At 38.2% G+C, this 17,683-nt stretch overlaps 2 protein-coding genes across 2 annotated transcripts; one reads left to right on the plus strand and one right to left on the minus strand.

The window, feature by feature from the left end:
- Positions 1-651: 651 nt before the first annotated feature.
- LOC134799994 (exocyst complex component 8) lies at positions 652-2,987 on the plus strand. Its single transcript, XM_063772430.1, has one exon. It carries the CDS (start codon positions 776-778, stop codon positions 2,819-2,821), a length of 2,046 nt encoding a protein of 681 aa, XP_063628500.1. The 5' UTR covers positions 652-775; the 3' UTR covers positions 2,822-2,987.
- On the minus strand, positions 2,760-11,939 carry LOC134799995 (vacuolar protein sorting-associated protein 33A). Its single transcript, XM_063772431.1, has 11 exons — positions 11,637-11,939; positions 11,358-11,557; positions 10,642-10,821; positions 10,077-10,197; positions 9,477-9,627; positions 8,866-9,032; positions 8,272-8,448; positions 7,665-7,790; positions 6,272-6,457; positions 5,471-5,594; positions 2,760-3,800 (listed from the first exon to the last, which is right to left on the minus strand). The coding sequence occupies exons 1-11, from the start codon at positions 11,751-11,753 to the stop codon at positions 3,517-3,519; spliced, it is 1,833 nt and encodes a 610-aa protein (XP_063628501.1). The 5' UTR covers positions 11,754-11,939; the 3' UTR covers positions 2,760-3,516.
- Positions 11,940-17,683: the final 5,744 nt, after the last annotated feature.

The raw sequence follows: 17,683 nt of genomic DNA on the forward strand, positions 1-17,683 counted from the left end.
CGGTTCAGGGTCGAATCATGCTGTCCCTTTCTAATATATGGCAGAATTCAAGCCATTATCTTATCTGTGTCCAGTCCACCCTAATAATTGCTCGGAGCAATGCTGAGCCGAACGGAGCCGAGTTTGCCCGAAGGTAGGAGTTTCGCACCCCTGCTTTTGGTAAAGTTAGACCAAGATAACTGCGGCGAATTCGATAGCACAGAGCATAGAAGTGTTATCATAAACGTCAAATATTTATGAAATTATAACGTTTAAAATAAAACTTCCACAGTCTGTGCTATCACACGCGATGCAGAGTTAAATAGCTTGAGCCAACTCTATCTGGCTCGAAGGACCAAAACCGGTTCTTATAGTGTGTAAAGTGTGTTGCTTGAGTGAACTAAGCAATATCAAAACGTTTTGACATTTGGCTTAGGTGTTTTTTGAAAACCAAAACTCAAAAGTCGCAAACAGTTTAGATTTTCATTTATATAATATATTATACTTAAACTGCTTCATTCAATATTTCGTGCGGTTCTTTTTTCGTATACATAAATTATTTTCTCTGAAATTTGGAACATGCAGCATAAAAATTCGAGATGTAACCAAAAAACGAGGGCGTATGACACGTTTAAGTCGTTTGACGCATGTTTGACGTTTAGGAATGTCTGACGAAGTTTAAATACATAAAAATGTCTCTGATGCGTTTTCTGTCTGTCGTTCGATAACGAATGATGATTGAATCAGAGTATTTTGCTATTTAATTCCATAAAACTGTTGATATTTATGCGAAACCATGTCCGACATCAACATGGAGAAGTTTGCAAAAGCAGACTTTGGCCCGGATCGCTACGTGAAGGAATTAGCGAGATCCTGCGTCGGAGGGGAGGAGCTGCAACAGCGAAAGGAGAAGATTCAAGTCCTCGCCGAAGATACCGCAAGCGCTCTCAAGAAAAATGTTTACGAAAATTACATGCAGTTCATCGAGACGGCGACAGAGATATCTCACCTGGAGGCTGAAATGTACAAGCTGTCCCGCCTACTTAGCGAGCAAAGGTCTGTGCTTACGACGCTCTCTCATGCCTCTGTTTTGGGGCACGATAATACCATTTCCCGGGAGTCTCTGGATACACAAGATTTCGAAGCCGAGAAAGCGGAAGAGCAGAGGAAAAACAAACTCAACACTATCATGGATAAGGTTGAAAGTTGCATGAATTTATTAGACACCCCAGACCGGACTCTTCTTCATGAGGGAGACTTGCTGGAGATCGACGCAGAAGAGAATACCGCTTTGCAGAGAATGCATGTTTACTTATTCAATGACTGTCTCATGCTGTCCTCTTGGATATCAAACCGCCGGGGGCCATCGAGGTATAAATTCCAAGCAAGCTATCCTATTAGTACTTTGGCCGTAGTTAACGTGCGCGACCTAGGTACTGTGAAACAAGCATTCAAGGTACTAGCATTCCCCGACACGAGGGTCTTCCAATGTAACAGTATGGCAATTAAAAAAGACTGGTTGGATAAGTTTGATGTGGCCAAGAAAATGTATATTGAAAATGAGAATTCTAAACTGAAAAAGAAGGATGAAAAGCCTAAGCCAGAGTTAGTGGAGTCTCCTAGTCTATCAGTAGAGGAATTGCCATCACCACAGATCCCAACACTACCGGAATGGCTTGCCGATGTCACCGAGGAACTGGATGTACTCATAGTTGAAAGACATTTTCAAAAAACTTACGAATTAATGGTATCTGCTCAGAAATCTTTGAATTCTGATGAATTTAAAACCCACCCTGAGAGAGATGGCATCTTGAAGAAGATTGAACAGAAACAGAAGATTCTAATAGATATATTGCTAAAAGAACTCGATGTGACTCACAACTGGAGTCCACGGGGAGGGCTTCAGTCTTCCCGGTACCCGGTGCTTATTCTCAACAAGTTTAACATGACGAGTCAGGCTTGTGAACTGTTCCTGGCTATCTGCAGCCACACGGTGAAAGTCCACATCAAAGGAGTCCAGCTAGAGGGTACTATTAATACATATGTTAAGCAAGTTGGGGAGATTTTCTTCTGCTCATTGAGTGATGCCTTAACAGAGTTTACAACTCTATTTCCTAAGAATAAAATTAGTGCTTTCATAGTGTGGGCGAGCCTGCAACTCAGAATGCTGCTCAGTCAAATCATTAAACAGGTGTTCACACCGCAATGTCCTTTAGATTCAGTTCTGGAGTGTGTTCAGAGTCTTAGAGATCAATGCTCGTTGTTCTGTGAGTTTGGGCTGGACCTGAGATTTCATCTGAACAGCTCCTTAAGATCACCCACAAACAAAGCTCTTAAAGAGTATAAAGAAAAAATTATAGATTCCATGAAATCAAAACTAGCAGAAGATAAGTGGACCCCTGTCAACATGCACACTAAAGCGGGTGTCCAGAAGTTTTTGACACAGATGGAGAATTTGGGCCTTATATTAGCTAAGTATGTTATAAACGAGACATGGGTGGACCTCTCTAGTAGTACCATATGGTTTGCTCAGTCTGTGATAACTATTCAGAAAGTGGGACTAACTCTTGTTACTAAGGACCTGATGGAAACTTTGGATGATTGCATCTACGCTATTTTTAATGCCAGGCTAGTGCTTGGTGTAGGAAATGATTCAATATACGCTCAAAAGAATTTCAGGTTCATTTTGGATACAGTGATGCCTCTGATGCTCCGATGTTACAAGGAGGAAGTTGGATATGAGAATGACAAGTTGTTGGCACTAGCAAAGAAACACGGCGTCAGTGTGGCACAGCCAAAGAAGTCTAATATCACAAAATACACAAGTAACGAATATTTATGAGAATAGTCAAGGGCATGGTGAATGGTGTACGAAATTATTTTTGTTACGCTAAAGCTTTAATACTGTAAAATATAGGTAGTAAGCATGCAGGATTTTTGTATGATTATTTAATGAAACTGATCAAATTATATTATATGCAAGTTAATCAATATGAAATTTTAATAAAACAAACGACAAATATTTCATGAAGTTTATTTTATTTTAAAATTTACAGTTCTATGTATATGAACAAGCAATATAATTATGTATAGGTAAATATAGCTATATCTCATTATAATTATCTAAAATACAAAATTTACAAACAACTTTGGTATACTTAACATAATCTTAATGTAAATAGTTATACATACAGGCCATTCTATAAAATTCACATTTTTTAGCAAATGGCGCTAATGGAATAATAATTTCTTTGCATTTAGACTATAGAACAAGCCAAACTACTGATACACTTGCTATAATTATTTATTGGTTTGTATGCCATACACAATCATTTGCCAGTAGCCCTAATAAATGGTGGCTTATGACCTTATATTTATTTAATGTTTAAATAATAGACATGATAATTGAGGTGTATTTGGGTAATTCAGAATGTTGCGTGGGTGATTCCCCAAAATCACTTAATTCCATATCATATTACTTTATTTTCGAAATTCCCCGGATACACCTTACAACAAACAAATTACGCCATTGTCTAGTTACTCCACCTCCATAAGCGACTCTATAAAAGTAGTACCATTGATCAACTTCGTAGTCAACACCACAAACTCTACATTAGAATCCTCCATCTGGCTAATAGTTCTAAGAGCAGAGATCTCATGATACGTGCATCCCCCAATGAAGAATACCAGGACCACTCGGGGACTTTCCAGGGAGGATGAAGTTTCGCTTGAGGAGGAGTTGCGGCGCGCACTGCGTGGTTGTAGGGTTTGGAGTTCGTCTATTGTGGCGCCTGGGAGGAGTCCTAGCATGTCCTGGATTCCTGGGAACATGATGTAATTTTATTAGTAAATTCTCGGTTCCTGTCTAGCCTCCGACCACGTTAAGTTTGCATAAACTTGTCAGTGATAATGCATACAGGGCGCTATACTTAACGCATAAAACGTAGCATGGTCGGACTCTAGGCATTTGGCAGATATGCAATGTCTACGAAAATTATATAATTTTACTTATATATAGTTTTAGATTAAAAACCTTTTAACAGTAGTAGCAGTTAGTAACAGTTGATTTAAATCATACGAAATCGGTAAAAACATTAAAATGACTTACTATTAAACTATCCAACTAGGTACTAACGATGTAAAACCAAAAACTTTACTCATCTTAAGTAAACAAACATTGAAATCACGGTTTCAGTAAATACACAAAACAAGGTTCTCATTCGGAAAAAACCGGCCAAATACGAGTCGGACTCGCGGACGAAGGGTTCCGTACCATCGGCAAAAAAATCACGTTTATTGTATGGGAGCCCCACTTTAATATTAACTTTATACTGTTTTTAGTATTTGTTGTTATAGCGGCAACAGAAATACATCATCTGTGAAAATTTCAACTGTCTAGCTGTCACAGTAGTTCATGAGTTACAGCCTGGTGACAGACAGACAGACAGACGGAGGACGGACGGACAGCGGAGTCTTAGTAATAGGGTCCCGTTTTTACCCTTTGGGTGAACCCTAAAAACTGTAAAAAACAAATGCATGATAACGTTTTTTTTTACAGTTTTACAATCCTACTTCTCCTCGCGGTCTTTTGGCTCGTATAATTTACATATAGGAGCCGTAATACTCAATTTTGAACAAGCTTTAAATTAGGTCATTAATTATTCTTGTTGGTAGACCTCAATTGGCCCGTGAATTAGTAGAATGTAACCGTTATCTACTGGTACACGTCATCCATCCGTAACTATATTAGCTGCTTGTTATCGCTCGTGCATATTTCTGTTCGTTTGTCGATTATATTGTACGAAGTTAATGTTAGAGACTAACAAAATGACTCTTGTTCTTTATTAAACCTAATCATTACTCTGTTAACTACATTTGAACTTAATATTATACAATTAGGTAATTATAGAATTGATGAAAACTAAAATTGTAACGCCATGGTCAAAAAACGACTAAGGTCCGACCGGAACTGTTGCATACACTCTAGTTATTCGGAATATTTCAGAATGTCGGCTAATTCCAAATACACTCTTAAATAGCACATTTGTGTCCATTTTCGGAATTACCCGAAGTATTCAAGTTAAGTCGAATGTCATTAGGGTAGACCGAGACGATTCGGATCATAGGGTCGATCGGGTCAGACTAAAATGTATATATTTAAAATATTGCTTATGACTGGCGTCGCAGGCTAAGTCATGAGAGACGCACATAACGTGCAATTTTAGTGCCCCCATATAAATGTAATATTTCAAATATCAACTTAACGGATTTTTCATCTTGATCCGATTCGCCCCGTGATCTGATGCGCCTCGCGGTCTACCTTACTTTAAGCAAGGGCTGCCGCCCAAATAGGATCTTCAGTTACGATAAAAAAAAAACACTTATTCAGGCGAAATAAACCCTATTTGTACAGTTTTTTCTTCTGCCAAACTGCATAAAGCAAAGCTGCTGAAATTATTCAAACAGAAAATAAAAGAATGAAATGACTTACCAGTCCATCCCTTGTTCTTGGCAATATGCTCGCTAAGCCGTACGGTCAAAGGTGTATATTTGCTTGACAGGTAGCTCTTGTCCTTGCTGTCTAGCTCTGACTCATCCATGGTCAGGTGTAGCGTCTAAAATATAAATTAATTTTAGTGAATTGTAAATTTATACTCCGTATCTTTAGGTATTTAAATAAGACTAAACCCAACAATTTGTACATTTTCGGGTAGTTCTAACATTTATTGGTTAACCAAACAAATACAAAACCGCCTAGATCTGTCACTGAACGACCAGACTTTAACCTACATTATTTGATGATACTTGGACTAGCTCTCTTTTATAGTATTCCAGTACTTTTGGATACATACTCGTACCTTCCTCAACACTGCAAACTGCCTCGCGCCCGACTGTGCCTTCAATAGGCCACACTTCTCCAGGTTGCAGAGAGTGAGCCACGCCATGAGACCATATACTTGGACTAGCTCTCTTTTATAATCCAGTACTTTTGGGTACATACCTTCCTCAACACTGCATACTGCCTCGCGCCCGACTGTGCCTTCAATAGACCACACTTCTCCAGGTTGCAGAGAGTGAGCCACGCCATGAGACCATACACTTGGACTAGCTCTCTTTTATAGTATTTCAGTACTTTTGGGTACACGGTTCCTCAACACTGCGTACTGCCTCGCGCCCGACTGTGCCTTCAATAGACCACACTTCTCCAAGTTTCAGAGAGTGAGCCACGCCATGAGACCATGCACTTGGTTTAGCTCTCTTTTATAATATTCCAGTACTTTTGGGTACATACCTTCCTCAACACTGCGTACTGCCTCGCGCCCGACTGTGCCTTCAATAGACCACACTTCTCCAGGTTGCAGAGAGTGAGCCACGCCATCAGACCATACACTTGGACTAGCTCTCTTTTATAATATTCCAGTACTTTTGGCTTGAGGCCGGAGCCGGTCACGCATTGGAGGCAGATCAGACGAAGGACCTGAATGGAACAAGTATAAGGTTTAAAAACCTAATTTTAGGGTTCAGTTTCAGTACCCAAAAGGTAAAAATGGGACCCTATTACTACTACGCTGTCCGTCTGTCCATCTGTCCGTCTGTCTGTCACCAGGATGTAACTCATGAACCGTGATAGCTAGACAGTTGAAATTTTGTTGCCGCTATAACAAATACTAAAAACAAAATAAATATTTAAGTGGGGCTCCCATACAACAAACATGTTTTTTTTTGCCGTTTTTCTGCGTAATGGTACGGAACCCTTCGCGCGCTAGTCCGACTCGCACTTGGCCGGTTTTTTAAATTTGCTAAACAGCCAATTTGTTCCGAAACTATTGGATCGGTTATGTTGAAATTGGGTACACATACATAATACATGTAGGCAAAGAGAATAAAGTCTATAGAGACGGATTGTCAAAGTCAATAATGTAGCCACTGTAAATTTACTGCCATCTTTCGACAGAAAATAAAACTTTTAGAACGCCATTTGACTTTGATCCTTATTCTTTCAGTGATACGTGTTAACTTATTAAATATTAATATTCACGCCATCTACTCGACTATAGGCCAAAGGTATGGTTCCATATTTTCGAGCGATGGCGCCACAACCTTCAGCCTATGCTCGAGTAGATGGCGTGAATATTAATATTTAAAAAGTTAACACATATCAGTTAAAGAATAAGGATCAAAATCAAATGGCGTTCAAACAGGTTTAATCTTCTGTCGAAAGATGGCAGTAAATGAACTGTAGCTACATAATTTACCATGACAGTAACTCTCTTCTTCAAATCCTCTTTGATGTAGGTATGTAAGTCATAGACAGAATAGGCGTACATGTACGATGTAACGTACATAAAGAATCATTCGGTCTATATTTGAGGGGTAATATAGACGACTAAAAAAAGTTTTCAAGCTATATCGTGTGACATACTTATGTGTCAAATGAAAAGGCTCGTTGTGAGAATCTCAAATAAACTATTATTTTTGTGTGACCAATTGTTCGATAGGATTGGTACAATCACCTGCAATAATATGTCACACAACGAAGGCCGTAAAAATATCTCATACGATCTTATTTGTAGAGCCATAAGAGCGTGTTGCATATTTTTGGGGCCTTCGAAGAGTAACATATTATTGCAGGTGACTGTTCACACCACATCCTTGAGTAAAAGAGAAATTAAGTAAGTATTTACCTTAGTGAGAGGTGCTTTCTGAGCGATGAGGTCTTCAATGTAGGGACACGCTTTCTCGTTTTCAATACAGTTCAGGAAGTCTTCCTCACACCGTATCGTGTCTTGAAACTCGAATGAATCTGTTGTCTGCAATTAAAATATTGGATAAATTATGAGTACTCACCCCCTTATTCATAAACGTGCTACAAGCCTCAATTAGCTAATAATCGTTTGTCTTTATCTGTCATTTCGATTTATGTATTTGTAAGAAAGGGATAAAACATAATTTAACTAAATCAGGCTCGTAAAGTTTTATGACATGATTAACCCCCTTAGGTTAATATTTGAAAATTAGGTTATACTGCCCACTAAGTAAAGGCGGCCACCACAGAAAATGCATACATCGCTATTGGCTTCCATAACGCTTACCGTCTCGTATAACGAAGCTGCGTGCGGAAACCAAATACGTAGATATAATAACAGCGGAAACGATCGATTTCTACGTTTAGATACGTCTAGGAAGTATCAAGAGACTCAAGAGTGCGAAAAGAGCATGCGAGTTCCTGACATCCTGAGACGACGTCACAGATTGAGAACCCTTAGCGTGTGGTATATATTGACTGCTCACCTCCTTGATACACTCAGCGATGGCTGTGTGAGTGAACACCGACTGCTTGGTAGCCAGCATCTGAGGCAGGCGGTTGACGAAATGCTTGATTTCCTGGACTGACTTCTCGTGGTGGCGGTGCCGTTCGTCTAGCTCGTTTTTGATTATGCGCGCTTTCTTCGATATCGCTGCGCCGACCTGTGCGCATTTCAAGTATTATATTATTTATTTTTTTATTTAAGCCATTTAATTCCTTAACAAAAAAAGTATACATATTTCATTATTAAATTAAATAGTAATACATTATTAAATTAAATTAAATATTATCAAACTAATGTCGTGCAAATTTAAAATGAATTCTGATCAATAATTTAGTTTTTATTATTAAGGACCTCTTGACGAGTAAAGGCCTCCTCCATTTTACTCCACATTTCCCTGTCTTGGGCTATTGTTACCCAGTCGTCGCTGCCAAACTTCTTTAGGTCTTCCGTCCATCTTCCCAGTGGGTGAGGGAAGACACATCTTTCAGGCAGATCCGGCGGGCAAATCCGTACGTGTATGGCTAGCTTATGAGGTACCATATTTTTACGCTAGTAAGGTTTAAAATTCACTAACCGCAATAAAGTTACAATCCCGTAGCTCAGCAAACAGTTCTTCTCCTGAATTGAGAATGATGCGTTTTTTCTCCCCCGCCTTAATTTCGGTGGTGCTCGCCTCGTCGGAACTCATGAACTTGTGCGCGGGGAATGTCGCTGTTGAGCCTTTGATGCCAAATAGCTCGTCTATAAATAAAAGAATGTTGAATTAGGATTCATGCCTAAATTTGACCAGAGATTAGTAAATAAGGTTCACACAAAACAAGCTATTTCCTTAAGAAATTCTGCGTGAAAAAGATCGTCGAGCGCCCGAGGCTGTGCGTACATTTGCCTAGTAATTAAATGTTAGACCTAATGGTAGAGCGTATAAAATCATATAAATCGTGCCGACGAGTCGAACGCTACAGAACCAGTCTAAAATATGTGGTTTTTGGAGCGTTGGAGTAGCCGGCGCGGTGCCAATTAGAATAATTATACGACCCTTTTTTGCAGTAGCACGTGCGGTTTTACTTAACAATAGACAAAGGATTAGCCGTTTGGGGCCAGCTACAAATCGAACGACTATACACGGGGGGCGGTCCGCATCCCAGGTTGTAGAATCTTATCAGCCATGAGATTGTACATGGTTACCTATAAGTCCCTCGTATGTAAGCTGCGTGGTCATGACGCTAGTGAAGTCCACAGCGCGGTCGAGTAACAGCAGCTGGTCTATACAAGATGTAGAGGCTCCCTTTGAAGCACCCTGCTCTTCCTTGTTCAGCCGACATAGCAGGTCCCATACCTGGAGACAAAAAAATCAGTTCATTTGCAGTGTTATTTCTTAAACATTGGTAAAATAGAAGTAACATATTACTACAGCTGCAGGTGTCATAACGTGTAAAAAAAGAGTAATAAATTATACTTGTTTTTATTATCATGTCATGGTTAAACTGTGACAGGTGTGTGTGGATTATTTCAGACTGGTAACAGCAACAAAAATTAGTAAAAGTATAGCAGCATTTCAAATTATAATTTATTATTTGGGATGGATCTAATTTCTTTTCTTTTAACACATTCATTGCCACTAAATGCTATGGGTTACGTTCGCAGCGCGTAGCCACGTCTTTGCCGTATGGAGCGCGTAGTCGCTACGAACAGTCGGGTTCTTGGCCCTGAATGTGTTAAGCATGTATTCGAGAAATATATGTACTTCTTCTTCTTTTCGTGTCGAGGTTCCTTTTTTATACGTACTTGTTTAGCAGCGACTCCTTTTCCAAACACGCGCGGTATGATGCCGTACAGATGTTGTATCGTGCGTAAGGCGAGCGCAGATTGGTACGCACAAGTTGGATCGCCTTCCAAATAATTCTCCCTACAAGAAAAACTTAATTACTACAGACACTGGAAAACCTCAGTTACTACAACTGAAGAGAATACTACAACTTTCTACATTGAAGTTACCAAGTGTTCGCGATGTAAATATTATTTCATTAACAGGGTCAATTAATGTGTAAGAGCTGAGAGAGGTGCGGGGAGCCGTGGTGCATTTACGAACAAACCCGAGTTGGTTCCGAATTAGATTCCGCGGCAGCCAGCCGCACATCTATTGCGCTCATTTTTTAAATATGTGTACCTAATTTCCGTTTTAAAAGATGTTATACAATATATCAAAGTATAGCCAAAGGCAACCCAATCTGGCCTGCGAAAAGGAAGCCATCAAGTTAGAAAGCTGACTGTTAATATTTAAGATAATTCCTTATAGTTGATTTAGCTGAATACACAATTACAACACACAACAAGACAAGAGAAAATTCACCTGAAATCATTTTGCAGCTCCAAAGACATGACATCACTGTCAAACGGGAAGATATCACACTTGAACTCCTGTATGGTGAGGCTGGCCAGGACTCCTCGGTTCGCAAGGTGCTTCTCACAGAGCTCACTCCTCCGCGGCACAAAGAACAGATGGAACTCTACTGGGTAGGTTTGCTTGGATCTGTATTAGTGGAGACATTAAGTTTGAACATAAAGATTTACCTTCTGAAGTAATCAACATGTTAGAAAAAGAACTAACACATTTGTTCACAATTTGAATAGACTGGTTAACAATTATTGCCATTTTTGTTCCATATACATTCAGCCAACAAGTGGCAGCAAATTTATCAACATTTATTATAAGAACTAGACAGTTTTTGTGTTTTCATTAGATCAAATTTTTACACTGTTTACAAAACTATTAATTTATTAATAAAAATGCTTTGTTGTGTTTATTTTTATAGATTATAATAAATGGTTTAGAAACTAAAAGTAATAGTAATTTTATTTTTGTAGATTCATATCATAAAAATAAATAAAATATGAAGTACAGTCACCTGCAATAATATGTTACACAACAAATGCCGCAAAAATATCACATCACATATTTTTGTGGCCTTCAAAGAGTAACATATTATTATTATTAGGTGACTGTACTATGATGCTGTGGTAGTCTTTAATGTGATTAGGGATAATATTTCTTGATGGTAAACTTACCTGAGTGAATTAATATAATCAGCGACCAAGTCCATCAAAGCTAGCTTAGCTCTAGCGATGAAAACTATGTGTTTCACAGAAATAGTGGGCAGGCTTCCCGGCTTCAACAAAAACATATCTGCGACTTCATGTTCTTTGAGCAAGGAATACTGCGCTACGAGACCTACAGGACCAGCTAGCCACTCATCCCAAATAGTTATCTGAAAAAGGCAAATAATAACAAAACCAATATAAAATCTAAAATATATTTGTTGACTTGCTTAATTGCTTATCTCTTACTTTGGGACCCTCACACATCTGAAGAAGGTTTAATAAATCCTTTCTCATGGTCTCTTGGACTAAAGCCACATTTAACCTGCCCCCCGATAGATGGGAACTCATTTTAGTGTCCTTCATGTTGCTTATAAAAACAAGGAAATATTGTAACGATGTTATTAAACCACGTCAACCCTCAACTGTTAACTGTCTTGTTAACTATTGCAGTGAGTATTTATTTTCATATATTATATTTTATCATGTTAATTAGACAAGACACAATAAGTTACATTACTAGAGTGATAAACTTATTGTAGTGATTTTTTTGTTTATTTCGTTCAATTTCGTTCTCAAATTCAATGATACCTGTCTGCCTGTCAATCCTGTCATGTGTCAATAATGTCATCGTCCCAAAAATAAAGAACTAAACGCTTTATGTGGAGTGCATAGTGTGCGTGGCCTACGTAGTGTGCGCTGTGATAGAATAGTCAATATTGAAATCAAAAAGCAAGTTTGGTATTATTCTCATTTGTACACGACTTAGAACATTAAGTGTAGGTCCAGACTATGGACCATATAATTCAGCGATGCCCTCTGCACTCATACTCGGGACCACCAGACGACCTGCTGCGCCTAACATCCGACGCAATTGCGTGGCTGAACGCACTGAATATTGACATTTAATTTAATTTTTAATTGTAATGTAATTTTTATTCTGTGACATTTATATAACTGCCTATTTTTGTATAAGCCATACGATTAAATAAATAAATTAAGTGTAGGTAAATAAATTTAATTGGATGGTAGTCGGTAAGGTTGCAGGAATATCGAAACGCAACACCAATTTATCATTGCGATCTGTCATCCGTAAGCCCCCATTCGCACGGCAGCTTTTTCAACGCGCGTTAAAAAAGCGCTTGAATCTGTCTGCACTCTAAATTAGATTGAACGACCAAGGCTTAAAGTCGAAAGTCCAACAACGCTTGATAAAAAGTGCCACCGCTGTCGTGTGAATAGATACATGGTTATCCATTTGTGTCATTCAAACGCTTTTTTAACGCGCGTTGAAAAAGCTGCCGTGAGAATGGGGCCTTAAGATCGGACCAATCGGCAATGTACTGGTGATCTCTGTAGAGCCCATTACATAGATTTAATATATAGAGATCCCGTCTCAGCGAGCTGTCACTGTTCCCACTATTGTTTAGTGTACGATTAACAATGAGGCCCACCTTGCTGTAGCCATGTCGATAAAGTCATATCGATAAACTATCGACATTTCTTGCAATTTTAATTTTACTTCAAAGGTTTAACGATACCTAAAATGAACAAAAACGCTTTTATTATTTATTGTGGTTATCAGATCACAATTTTATCGTCATGCCCCTGCAGGGAACCAAGGGAAAGTTCAGATATTTAATTAAAATACATAAATACCTACTAAAATATGTGTTCCGCAATAATTGAATTATTTTATTACATTATAATATATTCATTATCCATTAGCATTTCAATTATGTTCATGTTTAACGAAGATATTGAAGCTTCAATTAATCGCTATTTCGTTCCGCTGTGTAGCGTTTATTGATATATAACATGATATAAATCTACTTTTCACATCCCTAAAAGAGCAGACATAAACGATTTTACGCACACATACACAGCCTGGGCGCATCAAAAAAGGCAACACTTGATTTGAAGTCCATCTTTTTTGACAAACGGCATTTTTAAAAGAGCGAGGAGAGAGAAATGATACTAGTTGCTGCGCCGTGAAAGAGAACAGAAAACGTTGGGCCCTTGGCCCATTACCATAGTGTCATTCGCCTTGTCAATGTCAGTTATGTTCAGTTATGTTTGAAATGATGCTGATGAAGAGCATGTAAAACGTAGTGATTATGTTATTATTCTCTTTGTGCATGTAGAGTGTGTTGATTTAGCCGAGTAGTTTAGTTCACAAACAATCAAAGTGCTCCATCGAATGCTGGTTTTTCCACCTTTTTAGGTAGGTACCTATAGGTTGCTTTAGGTAGGTGTCCTAGTATAATTAAGTTAAAGCTCGTCGAAAAGATTATTCACCTATTTAACATTTTGCCAAGGATAATAGAGTCAGACCAAGCTAACTTGGCAGCGATTTTGATAGCCCAGACGGTACAAGTGTTATTTTGAACGTCAAACTTCTATGTAATTATGAGGTTTACTTAACACTTGCGCCGTCTAGGCTATCAAAATCGCTGCCAACTTAGCTTGGTCGAACTCTATAATCATGAAATTTTATTTATCACTTTTCTGAGCGAGAAGTAGGTAACGTACTACTGCGTACAAAGCCTTCCTAATGACGACTTTGCTTGATAAAAAATAGTAGGCGTACATCATACCTAATCTACTATGCCTACCTATATAACTACCCATATAACCATTCCAGTCGCAGAATCACAAAGTGGTAACTAAATGTCAGATGTGTCGTAACAGAGTCCACACAATGTGTCTAGAATTGTTTCGAAACAAAGTGTCGTCGCCGTGTCTACACTTTTCCGTAACAAGGTGTCGACACATTTGTGTGCACTTTGCGTGCGGTTTGCGACTAAATCTGACAGCAAATTTGTGACAGCAAATGTCAATATAAAATACCTCTTGAAAACCAAGGTTTGTCAAACTACTATTAGTGTCTCGTGTGCTCGTAATTCTAGTAAGTCATCATGGGCAATGCAAATGATAATAATCGACCGAAACCATATAAACACCCAACACCCGTCAACCTTTTACAGAAAAGTTTTTAAAGAAATTCAATAAGCTACTTAGGTCAGGCAACGAATGCTCCAAAAGTTGTAGAGGGAAATGCTCGGAACACAATTTTTGACTCCGTAACTCGGTTTGACAAGTTAGGAGGTGAACATATCAAAAGTCCCCGGCCGTAGCCCTTGAGCGGGGGGAGAGAGGGGGCTTTGAAGGTCCCATTTTCCCGTTTTTCGATTATATCTCGGAAACTATGCATCTCAGCGACATGGTCACTTATACAAAATGAAAGTTAATTTAATTTGTTACAAGTTTATTCAGTCAATTTTTTCGATATGTTGAATAGTTTTTGAGATATCCGCTCTTGAAAGTTTATTTAGGGCTCTCAATTTTATCTTGATATATCTATATCAGTGAAGGTGCTAGGCCGTGTTTGGTATCGTTTTCGTATAAAGCTGGGGTGCTGAATCCATTTAAGATATCACATTGACACCATTCCACAAAATAAAAATAAATCTTTTTAGGGTTCCGTACCTCAAAAGGAAAAAACGGAACCCTTATAGGATCACTCGTGCGTCTGTATGTATGTCCGTCTGAATACACAAAATAGTTCTTTACCTATAGATGACAGGAAAACCTATTAGAAATGTGCAGTCAAGCGCGAGTCGGACTTAATGTACGGAACCCTTAATACGCGAGTCCGACTCGCACTTGGCCGGTTTTTTTGAAACTCTTCTTGACGCTTAACCGCTGAACCGATTTCGTTGAAATTTGGTATAGAAATAGTTTGCGTCCCGGAACAGGACATAGGATAGATCTTATAACCAAAATCATCTTTTGAAGGTGTGAAAAGTGGCGTGGAAATTTGTACGGGAAATCAATAACCGCTGAACCGATTTATATGAAATTTGGGATGGTCTACATCTTTGATTTAGTTAAAAATGATGAAAAAACATGACTTCAAACCTAAACTTAAACAGTATTAACTTCAAGAAGTCAATTCTGAATTCCCCCCTACACCTCATTTCACACCTTTAAAGGATGATTTTTGAGATAACTTATTATATCCTGTCTCGGGACTCAAAATATATGTGTACCAAATTTAAATTAAAACTGTTCAGCAGTTTAAGCGTGAAGAGGAGTTTAAAAGAAAGTATTTTAATAAGTTTATATGTATTTACTTCGGAATGGTGTCAATGTGATACCTTAACTAAATTTGGTACTGCGAATTTATACGAAAACGATACCAAACATGGCCTCGTAGCTTTACTGTTGTAGAAGTCAAAATAAAATTGAGAGCCCTAAATTCTTATTACTTGGCCAAACATGTGTAGAAGGAAAAGGTAAAATAAAAGTCTTCGGCAGGAATATAAGACACAAATATATATATTTTTTGCGTTACTATTTCATTCATCAAATATAAACATACCTTGATTATACTATTCTAGTGAGATCCTCATAGATAAACAAAAACATTTACTTAAAAAATTACAAGGTCGAAATGTCACGGAACTTGTGAGAGTAATATGTGAAAAATATAAACTTTTATGACAAAAAAAATCTGGACACAATTTAAGAATCACCCAATTGCGTCGAGGAATCATCTGTATTTTTGCTTGTTTCATTACCTCCTCGCTTCTTTTTTGTCCTTTGTATTCTGTAGCAATTTGTTAGATCTGAAAATAAAGATAACTTGCGTTTTCACGGATGTCGATTTATAGGTTTTAGGGAGAGCAGAATTCGAAAACGATGATCATTTTATAATCCAAGATGGCGGCTACGTATTTTGTCATAAAAGTGGAATCCAAAATAGTCATCATTTTCGAAATCTGCGCCCCCTAAAATCTATAAAACGACATCCATGACGACTTTTATGACATAGTGCATGGCCGCCATCTTGGAATCCAAAATAGTCATCATTTTCGAAATCTGCGCCCCCTAAAACCTACAAAACGATATCCATGACGACTTTTATGACATAGTGCATTGCCGCCATTTTTAAATTGAAAATGTTATCATTTTCGAAATCTGCGCCCCCCAAAACCTATAAAACGACACCCATGACGACTTTTATGACATAGTGCATGGCCGCCATTTTGGATTCCAAAATGGTCATCATTTTCGAAAGCGGGGCCCCCTAAAACCTATAAAACGACATACATGACGACTTTTATGACATAGTGCATGGCCGCCATCTTCGAATCCAAAATGGTCATCATTTTCGAAATCTGCGCCCCCTAAAACCTATAAAACGACACCCATGACGACTTTTATGGCATAGTGCATGGCCGCCATCTTGGAATCCAAAATGGTCATCATTTTCGAAATCTGCGCCCCCTAAAACCTATAAAACGACACCCATGTCGACTTTTATGACATAGTGCATGGCCGCCATTTTGGAATCCAAAATGGTTATCATTTTCTAAATCTGCGCCCCCCAAAACCTATAAAACGACACCCATGACGACTTTTATGGCATAGTGCATGGCCGCCATTTTGGATTCCAAAATGGTCATCATTTTCAAAATTGGGGCCCCCTAAAACGTATAAAACGACATCCATGACGACTTTTATGACACAGTGCATGGCCGCCATTTCGGATTCCAAAATGATCATTATTTTCGAAATCGGCACTCCCTAAAACCGACACCCATCTCGACTTTTATGACAAAGTGTTTTGCTACCATCTGCATGCAAGACATTTCTATTATTTTTACGTACAAAAATGGCCCCCTGTCAACTTTCAATCGAGATTTAATCGATAATTTATTCGATTAATATTCAGATTAATTCAATTTCAATCTATGTTAGGTCGACTAAACTAATCGCGATTAAAATTTGAGAATTAACTTTTTTTATTCCATTAATTAGTCGAATAAACAGTTAATCGATTAATGCCCATCTCTGACCACGGCATTTTTACACTTTGAGAATATCTGAAAACAAATCAACACAAGGAGCCATTTTGCAAATCCAGTAACATACCAGTAACTTTGTTATTACTTTTGACAGCGCGTGTCATGTGTCAACACAGAGTCGACACAAAGTCGAAACATTGCAACTACTTTGTGACTGCAATATTTCTCAGCCTTAAACCATATTTATACATCATAATTAACAAGTTTCGTAGTATGTAAAGCGTTATTTCTGTTATTTAAGTATAGTATACGCATCGAAGTACTAAAAATACTTCAAATAATATAGTTATGAACACAGGCACTGAGAAGTAAACAATTTCATTTCCGGCTAAACTAAAACAATGTGGTGGCGCGTTGATTATATTACACTTAGTTTATCAAATCACTCGAGCAGTTTAATTCCCCATAATAATTTAAGTCATA

Source organism: Cydia splendana, chromosome 19 (assembly GCF_910591565.1).
Source record: "Cydia splendana chromosome 19, ilCydSple1.2, whole genome shotgun sequence".
NCBI classification, from domain to species: domain Eukaryota; kingdom Metazoa; phylum Arthropoda; class Insecta; order Lepidoptera; family Tortricidae; genus Cydia; species Cydia splendana.

Excerpts from the sequence above, each read along its gene's own strand:
- LOC134799994 (XM_063772430.1), top strand. The coding sequence starts at position 776 with ATGTCCGACATCAACATGGAGAAGTTTGCAAAAGCAGACTTTGGCCCG.
- LOC134799995 (XM_063772431.1), bottom strand. The coding sequence starts at position 11,753 with ATGAAGGACACTAAAATGAGTTCCCATCTATCGGGGGGCAGGTTAAAT. Across the intron at positions 9,628-10,076 it reads AAGGAGTCGCTGCTAAACAA|GTATGGGACCTGCTATGTCG; the intron begins GTACGTATAAAA and ends TTTTGTCTCCAG. Across the intron at positions 8,449-8,865 it reads GGGATTGTAACTTTATTGCG|GTCGGCGCAGCGATATCGAA; the intron begins GTTAGTGAATTT and ends AAATGCGCACAG.